The 18,309-nt window shown below is 34.4% G+C and overlaps 1 protein-coding gene across 2 annotated transcripts in view; it reads right to left on the reverse strand.

Annotated features, from left to right (window-relative positions):
• LOC106129180 (inactive pancreatic lipase-related protein 1) overlaps window positions 1-18,309 on the reverse strand; it is a 33,113-nt gene that overhangs the window by 11,192 nt on the left and 3,612 nt on the right. The window contains exons 2-3 of one of the 2 annotated variants that reach the window (XM_060947886.1): window positions 4,914-4,971; window positions 975-1,110 (exon numbers count right to left, since the gene is read on the reverse strand). In XM_060947886.1, the coding sequence (XP_060803869.1) occupies window positions 975-1,110; window positions 4,914-4,971 (194 nt within the window). Of the gene's footprint in view, window positions 1-974; window positions 1,114-4,913; window positions 4,972-18,309 lie in introns of both variants that reach the window. The other variant, XM_013327671.2, reaches the window with a different exon arrangement.

Genomic DNA, 18,309 nt, shown 5'->3' on the forward strand with positions numbered 1-18,309 from the left:
CCCGGCCAGGGCACGATGAGAAAATAACTTTTTCTGATTGGCCTGGGTCTTGGATGTTTATCTATATAAGTTTTTATTATAAAATATAGTATCGTTGAGTTGGTATCTCGTAACACAAGTCTCGAACTTACTTCGAGGCTAACTCAATCTGTGTAATTTGTCCCGTATATATTTATTTATTTATTTTATTTATATAATCACGACTATATCCCTTGTGGGGTAGACAGAGCGAGCAGTCTTGAAAGACTGATAAGCCACGTTCAGCTGTTAGGCTTTATGATGGAATTGAGATTCAAATAGTGACAGGTTGCTAGGCCATCGCCTAAAACAAGAATCCCAAGTTAATAAGCCTATCCAAATTACAATAATCTTTTTTCCATATTTTTCTCAATTCTATCACTGAGCCAAACAGCTGAGCGTGGCCTATCAGTCTTTTCAAGACTGGTGGCTCTATCTACCCCGCTAAGGATATAGACGTGATCATATGTATGTGTATATGTATGCATATGTATGTATGAAATCAAAATAGTTAATAGATCGTTTGTTAGATTTTTTAGGAAGAATCATATTCAAATTAAAGAAGTTAATTAGCAAATTAAATTGTACATAACCAAGTAATAAAATTCAGTGATGCGATATATTCTGTTGTATAATTTTATAATTAGGTTTTTTTTAAATAAAGACGTGTTGACGGAAGATAACGGAAGTTGTGTCAAACAGTTCTTATGCCAAATAGTTAGTTATAATCTTCTTAATTTTTTAATTGTGTAGTTCCGTTAAAAGCAGGGCTAATCCATCCCTTAAAATACGGACCAATAAAGAACCTTATCTTTTTTTGAAGTCGGTTAAAAAAAGTCAAATGGTTAGGAAGGAGTAAGTGGAATTATGGCTAATCAAAGCATTATATATAATTTTTAAATGTCATAAATTATGAAAAATTGTATATTATCACATTGGGCTATAAGTGAAAATACCTGGACGCTTTCCTGTTGCGCGGTCTCGATGAACCCGTGGATGTACAGCACGGTGGGGTTGTTCTTGTCGAAGCCCTTGATCTCGAAGAGGCGGCTGGCCTGGTCCAGGGGGAAGTCCACATAGTCCTCGACTGTGCTGCTGCATAAGAAGAAATACAAGGTGACTTTTAATTCAACTGCATAAATTTAACTGTTAAGTGTAGGTACTCATCTAAAGGATATTTAAAAACATTAAAAGAAAAATATCGGTTCATATTTCAGAAAGTAGGAAAAATAATAAAAGTATCAAAATCCACGATCCTAAATACGTAATATCACCCCGGCCGGCGGATAAGCGACGTGTAAGATTCAGAGGTCAACGACACAATTCATTCAGCTGAACGATCTCGACAACTCTGTACTTTACTTGATCTTGATACTAGAAAAATAATTTATTTTTCAGACATTTATTAACATGTTTAGTTTTAATTTCTTTTTGTAGTATTGGTGTTTAATAAAGCGTGTGACGTAGTTTTCGAGGGATTTTTAAATGTGAAAATGATGACGTTCAATTTAAATAAAAATAGGCTCAAACGGCTCAGAAGCATGGGTATAGTCTATGTTTAAAAGGATGCAGTTGTTTTAAATGTCACCCTGTATAGGTAAACTAGCTGTTGCACACGACTAATTGACTGTTTGCTTGAAAGCAGGCTAGTTGGACTACTGGTTCTGCAACAATCTGTCCAGATTATTATGTGTGCGTTTTGAAGAGCGTTTCGTTCTGTGTTTGGAAATAAGCAACCTCTTTATGTTTGCAACTTGCCACAAATTTAAAAAAGAGTTTTTCAGTCAGAACAAAAATAAAAAAGTGACGATCGAGAGACAAGTTGAAGAGCAAATTGCTAACAAATAAGTCCCGTTTGTATTTAATGTACCTATAATGTAATTCTTTTAACGAAAATATACAGTTTTAAATTAGTTCAAGAATAGTGGAGTTTTAGTTGCATTTGTTTTTAAGTACATTTTTCCCGTAATATATTATTTCAAAGTGCATGAACACGCTGAAAGGGACGCTAGCCTCAAGGGGGTAAAGTGCTTAGGTAGTTTGTAGCTAGTTGCTCTTTGACAAGTACTAATATTTTAGATGTCAAGTTCCATATAAATCGGCTTAGCTTAAATAGCGTAGACAGATACACATATGTACATTTTCAGTGTTGGTTGGTATGGTTTAACATCCGACCTTTTTCAATTAAAAAATGATCATTTTGCATTGAGGGTTAAAATCTATCCAGTAAAGTTAAACTCTGTCTGTATAAACTAAACCTAAAGTTATTAGCCATTCAAATAACAGTGTTTAGGTTTATAATTGAAGCCCCGTGGATGCGACCTTGTAGAGGCAATCAGGCGGCGTTCGTCACAGCGTGAGTATGTAGAAAATATATAGCTATGTTATGTAGGTACCTGAACGAGATGGAAAAAGGTTGGAAAACATATGAATATCTAGAGAATGTCCGCAGCTTCACTCGCGTAAATTTTGTAAAATCCTCTCTTAGTGCACCCCGTACCGACCGTATGCTAAGTATAAAAGATGTGCGTTGAAATGCCAGTCAGTCAGTCAATAGTCTCTAGTAGTATTTAGAAGCAGAAGAAAATGTGCCCCCAAAAGACAAAAACCATTTAATGGCAACCCTAGACTACCCTAGCTTGACTCGTTATAAATTTATTATTGGATAGCTGTGAAGTTGACGTTGTTGAAGCAAATGCTGCAGTGCAGTTTGTTAACGCTTCTTCTGCACTGACGATTTGGAAGCGGCAGTAAACTTAGTTTTAATTTATTTATTTGACGTCAACCAATGTTGCGGAACCGAAAGATATGATAATTATTAAGTGATGTCGAAGAGTTCCATTTTTCATCCAATTGTGAATTTGAATATATCAAATGAAAATTTCCTATTGTTATAAGCATAATAAGCATAATTATAATAATTAAAAGCACGGAATTAATATAAAACCCCATTTGAAAACTGTGTTTTTAATTTTTAATTCGAAACGTCAAAAATGGCGTCGTCCACGATGTGACGTCACTATAAACGTTCAATGTAAACAAGTCATGTTCAAGTCAACCAAACATCACCTCATTATGTATTGGATTAATAAAGTTTATGTGTGTGTATTGCGTAGATAGTTAGGTACATACATATTGGTTGGTTCTGTCTACCCCGCAAGGAAAATTTCTTACTGTTTCAAAGTGAACTTAACTTTAATAAGGGGTGTATCGCAGCAGCAGGTATACTTACGTGGCGTACCAGTAAATAATATTAGAATAGAATATAATAGATTTATTTTCAATATTGGATACAAAGTATCACTTATTGACGTCACATAACTTAAATATAATTACAACTGCTACCGCTTCCAAAACACATGTGTAGGTAGATGAAGCGGCGGAACAAACTACACTGCAGCATTTTCATCGGACGTCAATTTACAAATGTAGATCTCTTAAATCTAAATCGTGGACGAATGCACATTGTCTACAATAAAAAACATGAATGAATGTAGAACTAATTATATCAATATGAATATTTCGTCATTATTGGTGTTGTAGCACGTAAAACACGTAGTACATACTCAGCGAGGTTATCTCGCTTCTCACAATTTACCTTAGTATATGAGCTGTTTATTAATCTTAATAATTCATGCATTAAATAACTCCCATATTATTGTCCCCCAACAGTCTTGTAAGATCTATCTATATATCTTTAAGATATAATTGAAATTCAAATAGTGACGGGTTGCTAGCCCATCGCCTAATAGAAGAATCCCAAGTTTACAAGCCTACCCCTTAGTCGCCTTTTACGACATCCATGGAAAAGAGATGGAGTGGTCCTATTTATTTTCTATTGGTGCCGGGAACCACACGGCACTTTCAATTTTTTTTGTATATATTATTTTTTTGTCATTTGGTTCCCGGCCTAACGAGGCCTATCAGTCCTTTCAAGACTGTTCTGTCTACCCCGCAAGGGATATAGAGGCGATTATATGTACCTATATTTTATATATTAGGTTACAGGTATTCGTCACACATGGCGGTTATCATTGCTGAATTTCCGTTATCAGTCCTTATCAATATCTTATCAGACCGCAATGTATACAGTGCTATCCAAGCGTGGCGGACAAAACCCTATCTTTATAAAGTAATCTGACTATCATACCTACTTATTCCCATTAATATGAATTAGTAATCTATATTGACGTTATTGATTGACAGTATGTCTGTAATTGTAATCTTATCTTGAATGTTTATTTTGAAGGTTGTACCTTTAAATATTCGTCAAAATAACTGAAAGTTGTCACAAGTTTTTTTTAAATAAGTTTTGTTTATTGTACAAAGTGCGCTTAAAAGAAATAGAGTGAGGTCTATGTTATTTATAAATTTTCCTGTGTAGGTATATTTTTTTTAATTTGTAAAACCTTTGTTACCGAGATGAGAGAATACTTTGTCGTTTGAGCTTATCTTAGACCTATTCTTTTTTAACTCAAACTTTTTTACTTTAATAGGCAGTGAAAGTTTAAAAAAATGTTGGGCTTTTGCAATTGATATTAAAAATTATGAGTTTATTTGTTTGTTACCTCTGCACGGCTTAATCTACTGCATAAATCTTCTTGAAATATCACGTATATTTATAATTAGAGTCTGGAGAAGGAGACACCCTGTCTTCTTTCTAAGGTAAAAACTATAGTTCCCGTTGAATTTACGAAAACCTGTATTCATTTGAAGGTTGCGCTAAAATCGTAGCTTTTTATGGGTGACGTTAAATTCGTTCCTTTTTGTAGATGATGCCGATTTCGTCGTTTTTTGTAGATGACGCTAAATTCACGCGGGCGATGTTGCGGATACATGCTAGTTAGTACTGAAGAGTATAGCCTGATAAAATAAGAAGAATTCAGCTCACTTACCCGTTATAAAACCGCAGATATACATCTTCAACTCGATTGCTTCTGTCCGGCAAGATACCTGCAAAAGAATACATACGAGTATGTTATTGGCCGGGGAGATGGTAATAATGAGATTCAAGGCAATTGGCATTTTCAAAGGCTTTGATATTGTTGCGGGATTTCTAACAGACTACGAAGATTTCTATTCAATACTAGAAACTTTGAAATACTTATTAGCTTTCTCATTTAAAAAAGACGTGATACATAAATTAGGTAAATACCTACTCAATATGCTCACAAAATTTCACGAGAATCGGTCAAGCCGTTTCGGAGGAGTATGGGATCGAACACTTTCACACGAGAATTTTATACATAAGATAGGTACCTACATAGAAGTTAAGTCACTTATTTAGTTCTGTAAAATTAGTACTGTCTTCATACTAGTGTTGCGCTCTACTACCTTGCGGAAAGATGATAAACACATTGGTCACGGTATCTTGTTAATGTCTAAAAATAGCCGTTAATTTGCACAAATGCAGTCAAGATAGGTATAATTTAAATCTATTTTGAACAAAAAGAGGATAGTAAAGGAGGAATGTTTCTCGCTATTTCAAAGTGAGTGGCTAACTTATTTATAAATTTATTCACAAATTTAATTAACTATATTAGACTTAGCTTTTACCCTCAGATTCGCGGCTATTTTTTTTTAATTTGTTTTAATCGCCATCTACAATAAGCGACGAAATAAAGAACGAATTAAACGCCATGTTGAATATTAAAATTTTGGCGCCTTCCATTGCGAACAATATAGTCTGTGACTATGCGTCAATGTCAAATACATATGTCTTTTCTGTCTTTAAAAAACGCTATACTGTGTGGCTGCATAAGTGTGCTATTATTGAAATCCTTTAATAATATTATTATTTAGATTGCTATCTTATAATTAAAACAACACGCCACCTACAAAAAGCGATGAATAAAGCGCTATCTACAAATGAAAACAGGTTTTACGCATATCCTACCCCATGTCCTGTCCAGACTCGGAATTATATATACGAAATATTTCAAGAAATTATTCAGAAGATAACACGTGAAGCGGTATCAAATAAACTTACTTTCGCATTTGTAATCGCGGCTACTCGAATCTCAATTCTAGCATTAAGCCAAACAGCCGAATGTGGCCTATCAATGTTTCAAGACTTTTCGCTCTCTCTACCACGCAAGGGAATTGACTTTATGAATGTCCAAGAAAGAGCCATGATGATTATAATAAGTTTATTTTCCAGTCTCCTCTCCAGCTTCTCCAGAGAAGAAAATGTGACCAGGTTTAGCGGAGGAAGAAGAAGTATAGATGTAAGAAGAGTTAACAAAGTTTCCGTCCCCGCTCCAATTCGCCGCGCACGTCAAACGCAACAGCTCTGACCTCCGACAAGGGCCCGCCTGACCCAGATTGTACAATTAAAAATTCATCTTACAAGTCTTCCGTCTATCACTATAAATAGAATTTGACGCCGAGAAAATTGGAATTTAGTATTAGCATATTTATGTTTTGGTCGTGCTTTGAAATTGATCACTTCATAATCGAATGATTAGTGTGACGATAAATATCTACTTATATGATTAATGATCATGAGATTATGAATAAATAAAAATGTATGTGTCAAATTACGCTGAACTAGCCTCAAAGGGCATTTAAAATAGACATATAAATAAACATATGACACGTCTTTATCACTTACAGGGTAGACACAGCCGACGTTCCCAAAAATACTGAAGACACGTTCAGCGATGGCGGAATTAACATTTGGATGTGACAGGTTCCTACTTAGACTCTTGCAATCTAAAAAACTAAAAAAAGTATGGATGTTTGTTACTCTTTCACGCCAATACTACTGAACCGATTAGGGTGAAATTTGGTATGTAGGTAGCTACTTTATATCCAGGAGTTCCCGCAGGATTGATAGGGGTGTTTATGCGGACGAAGTCGCGGGCAGCCTCTAATAAACTTATAAAACATAAGAAGAAAAATTGCATTAAAATAGCAGATAATTAATTACTTTATCTTATTAACCAAACTTGTTATAGAAATGTGTTTTTTAACAATAATACTTAAGTATATTTAAGAGTCAAATAGACTAGAGATACTCTTATTTAAGTCCCATGGATGTCGCAAAAGGCGACTAAGGGATAGGCTTAAACTTGGGATTCTTTTTTTTTAGGCGATGGGCTAGCATCCTGTCACTATTTTAATCTCAATTCTATCATTAAACCATATAGCTGAACGTGGCCTATCAGTCTTTACAAGACTGTTGGCTCTGTCTGCCCCGCAAGGGATATAGACGTGACTATATGTATGTTAAATAGACTATAACATGACTTCAATACCAAGATATGTACACAAGTAAGTCCCTCGCGATCCAAGGCCAGCATACATACACACTGTCACATCAGGTCATTACCGTAATGGGAAGGTAATTTTCATAGTGGTCGAGTTACTGTTGCTTAGCTGCTAACTTTTAGTTACTTTATTTCAGTTGGTTTTATTTATTTATTTTTATTAATAAGGCCGCGTTCCAGAATAAGAGATAAAATAAAGGTACGTTACGTGCGTGTAATACTTATGGGTATGGTATGGTAATGGGTTTTGGATGTTTATCTACATAAGTATTTATTATAAAATACTAGAGGCCGCCCGCGACTTCGTCCGCATGGAAACCCTATCAATCCCGCGGGAACTCTGGGATAAAAAGTAGCCTATGTGTTATTCTGGGTCTTCAGCTACCTACATACCAAATTTCATGGTAATCGGTTCAGTAGTTTTTGCGTGAAAGAGTAACAAACATCCATACATCCATACAAACTTTCGCCTTTATAATAGTAGTAGGATAGTATCATTGAGGTAGTGTCTCGTAACACAAGATTCGATCTTGCTTCGAGGCTAACGCATTCCGTACTCAGTATATATAAAATATTATTAATAAATAATATTTTATTACGAACTTGCTCGCAAATTGAAGCAGCAAATTAATTTTCCGTGACACTTTCACTTAAATCATACCAAATTTTACGTAGGTATCTAGCCAGGGATTTAGATTGTGTTTTTGAAGTCAGTCAGTGTTCCCCTTTTTATGTATACTTAAAGGTAGAAGTACTGTTTCTTAATAATTTTAATATAAATATATTTTCGATACTTCAACTTTTTCTCCAGTATTTAAACCACGCGTCTCTTTAAGTCACTCGCCATTTAGACACAGAGTTGTTTTATAAATATAACATACATACATACATATGGTCACGTCTATATCCCTTGCGGGGTAGACAGATCCAACAGTCTTGTAAAGACTGAATGGCCACGTTCAGCTATTTGGCTAAATGATAGAATTGAGATTCAAATAGTGACAGGTTGCTAGTCCATCGCCTAAAAAAGAATCTTAAGTTTGTAAGCCTATCCCTTAGTCTCCTTTAACGACATCCATGGGAAAGGGATGGAGTGGTTCTATTCTGTTTTGTATTGGTGCCGTGAACCACACGGCACTATTATTATATATTATTTATAAATTATAAATATTGATTGAATGAAACTCGCCTCGTGTGAATCTATTCTCAGCGTCGTTCGGACGCGTTCGTGTTCCGTTGAAGTAAATCACCAATGAGTTATTAATGAAGAAAGGTCATCGATCATTAGTGTATGAGCACTACTAACATAGGTAATGAATCATTGGTACTTGGGAATAAAATCATTCATTGTATATTTCAGTCATTGATTTCTTCATTTATTTATTAGCTTTTTCCCGCGACTTCTTGAGCAAATTTTCTTTTTCGCAATAAAAAGTTACATGTGTTCTTACTTCCTAAAGGAAGACTCTATCTATGTACTACAACATTTCATCAAAATCGGTTTAGCGGTTAGGACGTGACAGCGTAACAGACAGGCGGACAATCGAGTTACTTTCACATTTATAAAAGTAGGTATTTAGAGGGGCAGATGTCTGCAGGGACACACGACCTTTGACAAGATATACTTATCTCTTTCTCCCTTAGTATCTCTAATTTTAATTTTATGGTTAGAGAGAGAGAGAGAGAGGAAAGATTAGAATCTTTGGTATTTTTTAATGTTCCGTTTCGTAATTGTTTTTTTTTTTGTGCTTTTCTACTATCCTGATGCCGAAATGATAAAAAAATAGCGAAACAAACAAGGGTTCAATTGCAAATAGACTCAAATTATAGGTAAGCGTGATCAGTAGGGAATATTGATGTAAAAGGAATGTGTGGACTGAAAGAAGATGACCATTCGTGACAATACGTATGTATGTATGTAAGAAAACTAATTAGGGTGGGCGGCCCTCGCGGCCGTGACGCAACCAGTAGGAATGCAGTAATTGTCTCGATATGAGCCCAATCGATTCTATAAACCCACTTGCGGGCATACAAACGGGTAATGAAATATCAAATATATTTACATATGGTCACGTCTATATCCCTTGCGGGGTGAGAGCCAACAGTCTTGGAAAGACTGAATGGCCACGTTCAGCTACTTGGCTTAATGATAGAATTGAGATTCAAATAGTGACAGGTTGCTAACCCATCGCCTTAAAAAGAATCCCATGTTTGTAAGCCTATCCCTTAGTCCCTTTTACGACATCCATGGGAAAGAGATGGAGTGGTCTTATTCTTTTTTGTATTGGTGCCGGGAACCACACGGTAATGAAATATGCTGAAGAATTAGTCGATACTTTTCGGGATTCGATACCAGCTAATATTAATGCGAAAGTAAGTTTGTTTATTTGTTGCCTCTTCACTATTTATCTTTTGAACTGTCTGGAGAAGGACATAGGGTTTTCGTCCTGGTAAAAACTATAGTTCCCGTGATATTAGCAAAAAACCTGTATTATTTTGTAGGTGGCGCTAAATTTGCGCGTGTAAGTAACGCAAATTAGCGCGGGTGCGGGAAGCTGTTGGTAAACGCAATTTTTTTTCATTTAAAGTATAAAATTTTTGAATAAAATTAATATTTTCTTCGATTCTTAAATCTGATCCCGATCTGAAAAAGAAATAATAAAAACCCGACCCATAATTCATTTCTTCTTTAAGGCGATGGGCTAGCAACCTGGTATTATTTATATCTTAATTATATAAAGCTAAACGTGGCCTTTCTGTCTTTTCGAGACTTACCCAGTCTTACCAATATTTTTCTATTAATTTACCCAATATTTTTCAAAAAGGCGTGCAACCGATCGAACGATAATAAAATCAAAATCTTAGTCTGGGTAAGTGAGTTCAATTTATATGGTACCTACCCATAAAATAAGGCTAAGTATTCCTATTCTTTTAATAGCACAATAATAAATCCATTAGCATATGCATTTATTTCTATTTCTATACTTATTTTTAATAATTATTTGTGAGTAAAATCACAGTTACGCAAGACGATACCGTGTTAAGATAAGTTGGAAAGCGGAATTTCCTGCTACAATTGTCTCAAAATGCACATGTCCACTCGACTTACACGGAGAGAGGTGATATCGATATAGTAAGATATATCTGTTTGACCGGTTATCCCTTGCGTAATGCGCTGGTGAGCTAAAAATAACCAAAGCCGATTAACATGATGGTTTAAGGTATATCTGTTATATAATTTGGCAGGTGACAAAGGAAAGTAGAACAATAAAAAATATCTCGCCCACAAAAAGAAATAGTGGAATTTTTCGTCAAAAGCCGTATGTCTTTTCTATTATACTTTTTATATAAATATCCATCACACACATTCGAAACAAAGAGAGGTTCACTTTAAACTACTTAATACTTAAATTATCACGACCTTTTTACAACCTTTTTTACTGAAGCACTGATGTGACATATACTTCATTTGGTTTAGTATCAGAGGAATGAGCACTGAGGTCTAAAATACAGGTTGTACCTAGTTCAGACGCAGTTGCAAATTACTTTATTATTAAGTATTTACTGCTTTTCTGATTGGTCAGTAAAGAAATTATTATAATATAATTATGATTAGATTAAACCCTAGGCTCCGTCCATGCTTAATGTACTCTTATGTCCTTTTCTCTATTTCCTATATGTATTGAAAATGTCATGATGTTCGGGTAAGGTGGTTTAACTGTGAAGAGGTAACAAACAAACAAACTCATTTACGCATTTATAATATTAGTATGGACATAGTCTATGACGTACAAAAAAAACACCTTTTTTTCCGCTTGCCAAATCACGCATAAGAAATAGATTAATCTGTGTCAAAATTAATCTATTTCTTATGCGATTAAGTATTTTAAACCAATAAATTACTATACCTACTGGTTTAAAATACTTAGTACCTACCTAAGTGCGTGAGAGAAATGAGAGCGGAGTTCAAAGACATTAAAAGCATTACTTGAAACTTAACTTGAAAAGTGGAGTTCATACGAGCTTCCATATTCAGTACACTATTAATTAAAACGCTTTTTACTACTAAAAGAAATCCTGAAGTGGTCTAAGGTTACTAGCAAAGCACCTAGTGAATTTTTGGCTGAACATTTATGAAGAGAGGTGAGTTAGCGATAATTTAGTTATTGTATAACCCTTTGTTTTTCTGAACCATATAAGCTAACTATCTTAATTGGTGTCAATTTGTAACCTTTATTATCTTTTTATAAAACGTTACATTAAGTTTTAAAATTGAAAGGCTTTCCAATAAAATCAAAGAATTTTAGCCTGATATTGGACCCAGTCACAATTTCTGTCATATTTTTATTTATAAAAGAACGAAGATACAGTGACGATTATCAAAGTCACTAGCATATAATGTACTCGTATGTTATAACGGAACTTCGTATGAACTTGTTTTATTTATACAGCTGAAGAATCAATGGTGTCTAATTTGCATCCATTTGAATGCAGCGATGATGGTTTTATACGATGCATTCCATCGAAATATAACTACAAACAAAAATATAGCATGAAGAGAGTTGTGAATGTGGACAAAACGTACGAAATATGCAGAAATCGTGACGAGTGGAAAGATGTAGTCTCTGCCTACCTCTCCGGGGCAGACGCGTGATTTTCTTATGTACACACATGCATACAGACATATGGTCACGTCTATATCCCTTGCGAGGAAGGCAGAGCCAACAGTCTTGAAAAGACTGAATGGCCACGTTCAATTAAGATTCAAATAGTGACAGGGTGCTAGCCCATCGCCTAGAAAAGAATCCCAAGTTTATAAGCCTATCCCTTATTCGCCTTTTACGACATCCATGGGAAAGAGATGGAGTGGTCCTATTCTTTTTTGTATTGGTGCCGTGAACCACACGGCCCTTATGTAATGTTTTTTTAAATCATCATAATAACAATAAAAAGAAAATACGAAGCGTCTAATCGCATTTCAATCTCGCACAGGTTGGAGTAATTATAGAATATAACAATACGCAATTGTTTAAAAGGGTCTATAAATAGCGTATGGAAAGCAGGGCATTGCGTTCCAATCTGTTAACTGCATTAGTGGTACTTCCTCCACGCCAAGAGATGTGTGAACAGCATTCATCAGGTCAGAGCATGGTGAGATGTGGACTTGGAGGAATAAACAGAGGAGCGCGTATCTCGTTGGTTGAGAAAGGGCAGCCGATCTTGAGCGATACTATTTTGAACTGCCGTCAAATAAAAGGTGGTTCTTTGTAACTATGTTTGTTGTATGTTTATAAGTGTTTTGTATGTTTCACTTGACTTGTTTTGTATGTAACTATTTCTATTGTATGGTGTATGTTTGTATGTGTTTTGTTTGTTTAACTTGACCTGTATTGTATGTAACTATTTTTGTTGTATGTATGTGTATTTGCGACCATCTCGCGTTTCGCTGAACCGATTTTGACGTGTTTTTCAGGAAAGTGTTTGTTACACTTGGGAGAAGGTTTTAGAAATTTAACCAACTTCATAAAAGAAGATTTCCATTGGAGGCGGTTCTCTTTTTACAAAAGTTATCCGACACCGATACTAGGATAAATAAAAGTGTAATTATGAAATCAACACACATATTAAAATAGGTACTAAGCAGACGAAACTAACGGCTAAATACCCGAAAGCCACATTTAATTATTCAAATTATTAATGGAGTAAGTATTAAAAAGATAATTGGTAACTGAGTTTTTATATAAAATTATATCGGTAGTACATGATTTTCGGTACATTAAAATATTAGAGTAAATTAAAAGGATATTAAAGATATATTTTATGATACACTTTATAAACAATAAACGTAAACTTTAGGCTTAGCTAAAACAAAACTAAAGTACGAGTATAATTATATAATATTACTAATCAATTTAAAAAAAAAACTACTCTAAATTATAGACAAAAAAAAAATATTAAAAAAAAAAATTTAAATGTAAACAAATTGTCTTTTATTTAATTTGGTTCCTACGAGCAATTAGAATATTAGACTATAATTTTAAAAAACGAAATGAACCCATGCCCCTCCTCTCAAATTATGCTCCTTAATAAATTAGACTTGTCAGTATCATTCAATTGTTTCTTTTTATGAGAAATTGTGAAATGAAGTGAAACATGTTTAGACAGTTGCAAGCAGCTGATTTCTAATTCGACCATTATTTTGTAGGCTATTTTGCGTGTCCAATAATTACTTGGAAAGAAACAAAATAGGAATCAGGACACGGAAAATTATGTTTTTCGAAACTTCTATTTCACATATACATATATGTACTTACCTTTCGAAACGATTTCTTTCCGAACATTTATACAAGCGTATTTTCTTATCTTTATCCCTTACCAGGAGAAGGCCTACGTTCAGCTGTATGGCAAGATGATGGAATTGAGATTCAAATAGTGACAGGTTGCTAGAGCATCGTCTAAAAGAATTTTCGTACGTTATTTATTTGAATAAAATGAATTTTAAAGTATGTTTTCGTATATAAATTAATAAAATTTTGCATTACTGACTAATGGCTGTCATCTGAAAATACTGGGCGTAGGAATCATAAATTACTAAAACTAGAAGTGAAAAATTCCTCACTGTTGACTCTAAATATTATATTAAAATAATAAAGAGGAGAAATTAGTATTTAAGTATGTTTGTAACGAATAAACTCAAAACTACTGAACCGATTTTGATGTAATTTGGTACCCAGATAGAATGGACCTTTATGAATAACATTGGTTAGCGATACCCCTTGCAGAAGCTAGTATATTCTATAATACTAGACTACTGGACTGACAATAACTCGTCACTAAAAACCTGTGTTTGAAGAAGTTTAATTGTAAAAAAAAATATCTCCAAAAGTTAGAAATAATTTGAGTGCCGACCTTAAATATTGATTAATTATGAATCACAGTTTAACAGTTCACTATGAATAATTTAGCCGACGCAAAAGCCTCGGGGACGCGCCATTTCGTAATTTCCCCAAAGAATAATGTTATTAGAGAGAATATTATATAGAAATATTAATTGATTAATCTATTTGATTCTCCTGTAATGAATACCCAATGGGCTAAGTTTTTCTGACTTGTTCATTAGTTTTTGTTCTTCCCTGAATTTGGAACAGATTTCCATTAGTGAATTTTTCATAAAAAAAAAATATTGTTTGTTCACAGCAAATAACTATGTGGTTTAATTAATTTGTACTTTTGATAACTTCCAACATTTTATCAAAAAATTTAAACTGTCTTTTAACACAGACATAATCACGTCTATATCACTTGCGAGACAGACAAGAGCTAAGTCTTAAAAAGACAGATAGGTCACGTTCAGCTGTTGAGATTCAAAAAGTACCAGGTTGCTAACCCATCGACTAAAAAAATAATCCTATGTTTATTAGCCTTACGATATCCATGGAAAAGAAATGGAGTGGTCCTATTTTATCTGTAGGTGCCGGGAACCACACGGTACTAATAATCTTTTAATTTAGTTCTACAAAATCATTAACCAAAGATACTAATTTCTTTTAATCTAAGATAAATACTACTTAGTACAAACTTAGTCATCACTTGATTCATAGCCGGAAAATCAATCATCATTACTTTTATAATTTTCCAAATTGACGAGTAGGTAGATTTGAAGGCCTTCCATTTACCTTAACACACTAATTTCATTTTCAATATGAATCAAATATAACACTAAGTGAGTAATTATTTTCGTGTAAATTAAAGACTAGATTAACAACATACATACACACAATAACGCCTGTCTCCCATTGGGGTAGGCAGAGACTAAGGATTTCCACTTGCTACGATCCATACAGACCTCTCCCGCTTCCTCCACACTCATTACTCTTTCCATGCATATTCGACGATTACGGGTAGGTACCCCTAACATATCCCTTTTTAAGACACTAGCTGTGCCCGCGACTTCGTCCGCGTGGAATAGTTATTTTGGGCATCATATTTATTTTTGCAAAAATCCTCCTCGGCTTTATCAATTATAGCTGCTAATTGTTATGCGACTTGGCGACGACTTGGCCCACATCATTACCCGCGACGGAACGGAGACCGTATAGTGAGATGAGAGGCCTTTGCCCAGTAGTGGGATCTTACAGGCTGATACTTTACTTTACTTTAAAATAGTAATATCTTCTAACTTCTAAGATGTTCATTGAAATTAAGTGATATCAAAGACAGTTGTTTACAATTATATTATATTATACAATTATATTATATTTAAAAGATAGACATAATCAGTTTAAAAGTAGGTAAGAGGTAAAAACAGACAAACATACAAAGGAAGTATTATAAGTAGAATGATAGCTATCTATATGTAGGAAGTAGGATAGAGCAGGGCAATCGAAAGATGCGGGGTGAGGGGGGTGGTCAGGCGGTCACGCGTATTAGAAAGAACGCTGGTTCGCCGTATTAAATGTTTCGCTGCAAATTGCTTATAACGACTATATCTCAAAACCTATTTGTCTGATTTATATACTGTAAATGGCAATTTTAGTCTACATGAAAAGCCGAAAGTAATAAACATATTTATTTGGATAAAGATTAATACTGAATTAAAGAAAATTGGTTTCAAAATAACTTATGTTTATAATGAAAAAATAATCTTAAAAAATGAACATAAAAGTGGTTATTGTAAGTAAACCTTAAGAGATAGATATATGCTCTCGCGGACTTTTTTGTGGCAAAAAATGAGTACTTCACATCTTTAGTACATTGTTTTACTATATCTTTGTTGGTTTGCGCAGCGTTCGCGTGAAAAGCTCGCAGATGGCCGACTCATTCAACTTTCACCTGCATTGTTGACGTTTCCCGTAGGAAATCCGGGATAAAATGTAGCCTATAGCCTTCCTCGATAAATAGACTATCTAACAGTGAAAGAATTATTCAAATCGGTTCAGTAGTTTCTGAGATTAGCGCGTTTAAACAAACAAACAAACAAACAAACAAACAAACAAACAAACAAACAAACAAACAAACAAAACAAACTCTTCAGCTTTATAATATTAGTATAGATTCGAAATTTGGTCCTTGAGAGTTCGACGAAGCCGGCCCTGTCTCACTTTTCAGTCATCTCTGCCTTAATAATTATACAAGGTACTTTTTGGTCGTTGCTTTTAAATAATTTATTTGACGTCAACCAATGTTGTGAAACCAAACGTTTTGACAATTATTAAGCGATATGAAGTATCCTATAATAATTAATAAAAATTTTGAATTTGAATTTTGGTGAGACCTACATATAATACGCCTCTTGTTCAGCGCGGCCTTATAGTTACAATATGAATATAAAATAAGTTGAATGACACTGATGTTTGAAAATACATACATTAATATCGTTAATCAAAATATGTTGTTCATGAGATGGTGATCAATTAATAAAGTAGGTATTCTGAGTTCATTAAAAAGTTTTATTATGTGTTGCCTTGTGGTTCCCGGCACCAATACAAAAGAGAATAGGACCACCCCATCTCTTTCCCATGGATGTCGGGATAAACTTATAAACTTGGGATTCTTTTTCAAGGCAATGGGCTAGCAACCTGTCACTATTTGAATCTTAATTTTATCATAAAGCCATACAGCCGAACGTGGTCTATCAGTTTTTTCAAGACTGTTGGCTCTGTCTACCCCGCAAGGGATAAAGACGGGATTTTATGTATGTATTCGATTAAAACGGGCGGAGTTGCGTACTTAAGTCAACTGTAAAATATAAAATATTACAATAAATATTTTTGTTAGTACCTAGGTATAAAGAACAAAGTCCACTTTTTCTGTTATGGAAAAAATTTGTACTTTGTCCTTCGTAATATCTTTCATCAGTAGATACCAATCAAATATGAAAGTAATCATTTGATAATTGGTACAAAGTACAAATGTCTTTATATCAAGGTTCAAAGTGCGCCGCGTGGTTCCCGGCAATAATTAAAAAAAAAGGAACAACGGTTCCCCATGGACGCCGTAAAAGGTGACTAAGTGATATATAGGCGCTCAGGTGGACGTTAGAGAACCATAAAAATTTGTAAAATCTACGAAATATACACATGCAAATATTACTCGTTTCATTGTATTATAGGATAGGTAGGTATGTATTTTTCATGCACTTATTTTAATTTGTTCCACATATTTTCTTCTTATTCAGAAATTGTCCATTTCCCTTCTCTATTTGCTACGGCGTCATGAAAATCCCATGGAATTTGATTACACTTAAAGTATCCTAATTGCGATCCAAATTTTATCTTGTTCAGAAAGGTATTATCCAATTTAGGAGGGAAATCTCAGCCTTATTGAGTTTTATCTGTTATCAATGGTACATTACACGAAACATACTTTGAAATCTTTTCCATTTTCAGTTATATTATTTTTGAATCAGCGTTTACTCTTAGCTTCGTCCGCGTGAGTTAACCATCAATAAAAAGCGACGAATTTAACGCCATCTAGAAAAACGTTTTACGTTTGAAACGAGTGGGATACCACTAAGGGGAAATCCAGAAAATCCCACGAGAACGGTAATATTTCGTAAAATTTCGATTCCGGAGAACTTAAGGGAATATTTTTTGTTGATTGCGCTAAATTTGGCGCTTTTTGTAGGTGGCGTTTAATTTGTTGTTGGTACTAATTTCGCCGCTTTTTTTAGTAGATGGCGCCTTATTCATGCGAGCGAAGATGCGGGTAAAATCCAGTATTTTTTATATATTCTGATGTAGGTACTGGATTGCAAGACATGTCAATCTGTCAGCGCCCTTATTGCGCATTCATCGCATATCTCCGCATCATTGAACTGGACTTATTAAGAGACATTAAAACATAGTCTGAATACCAAACAAAATACCACCAGCCATCATAATTATGCTAGTGTTTGTAAACATGTCTGTTTATCTTTCAACGCGTAACGTTAAAATTTTCATAAAAAATTTGCTTCGAAATGATCCTGGATTGGGTAAGTCAGGTCTTTACACGAAGAAAATAACTTCTGCCGTTCTCT

The sequence above is a fragment of the Amyelois transitella genome, chromosome 14, assembly GCF_032362555.1.
Source record: "Amyelois transitella isolate CPQ chromosome 14, ilAmyTran1.1, whole genome shotgun sequence".
NCBI lineage: Eukaryota > Metazoa > Arthropoda > Insecta > Lepidoptera > Pyralidae > Amyelois > Amyelois transitella.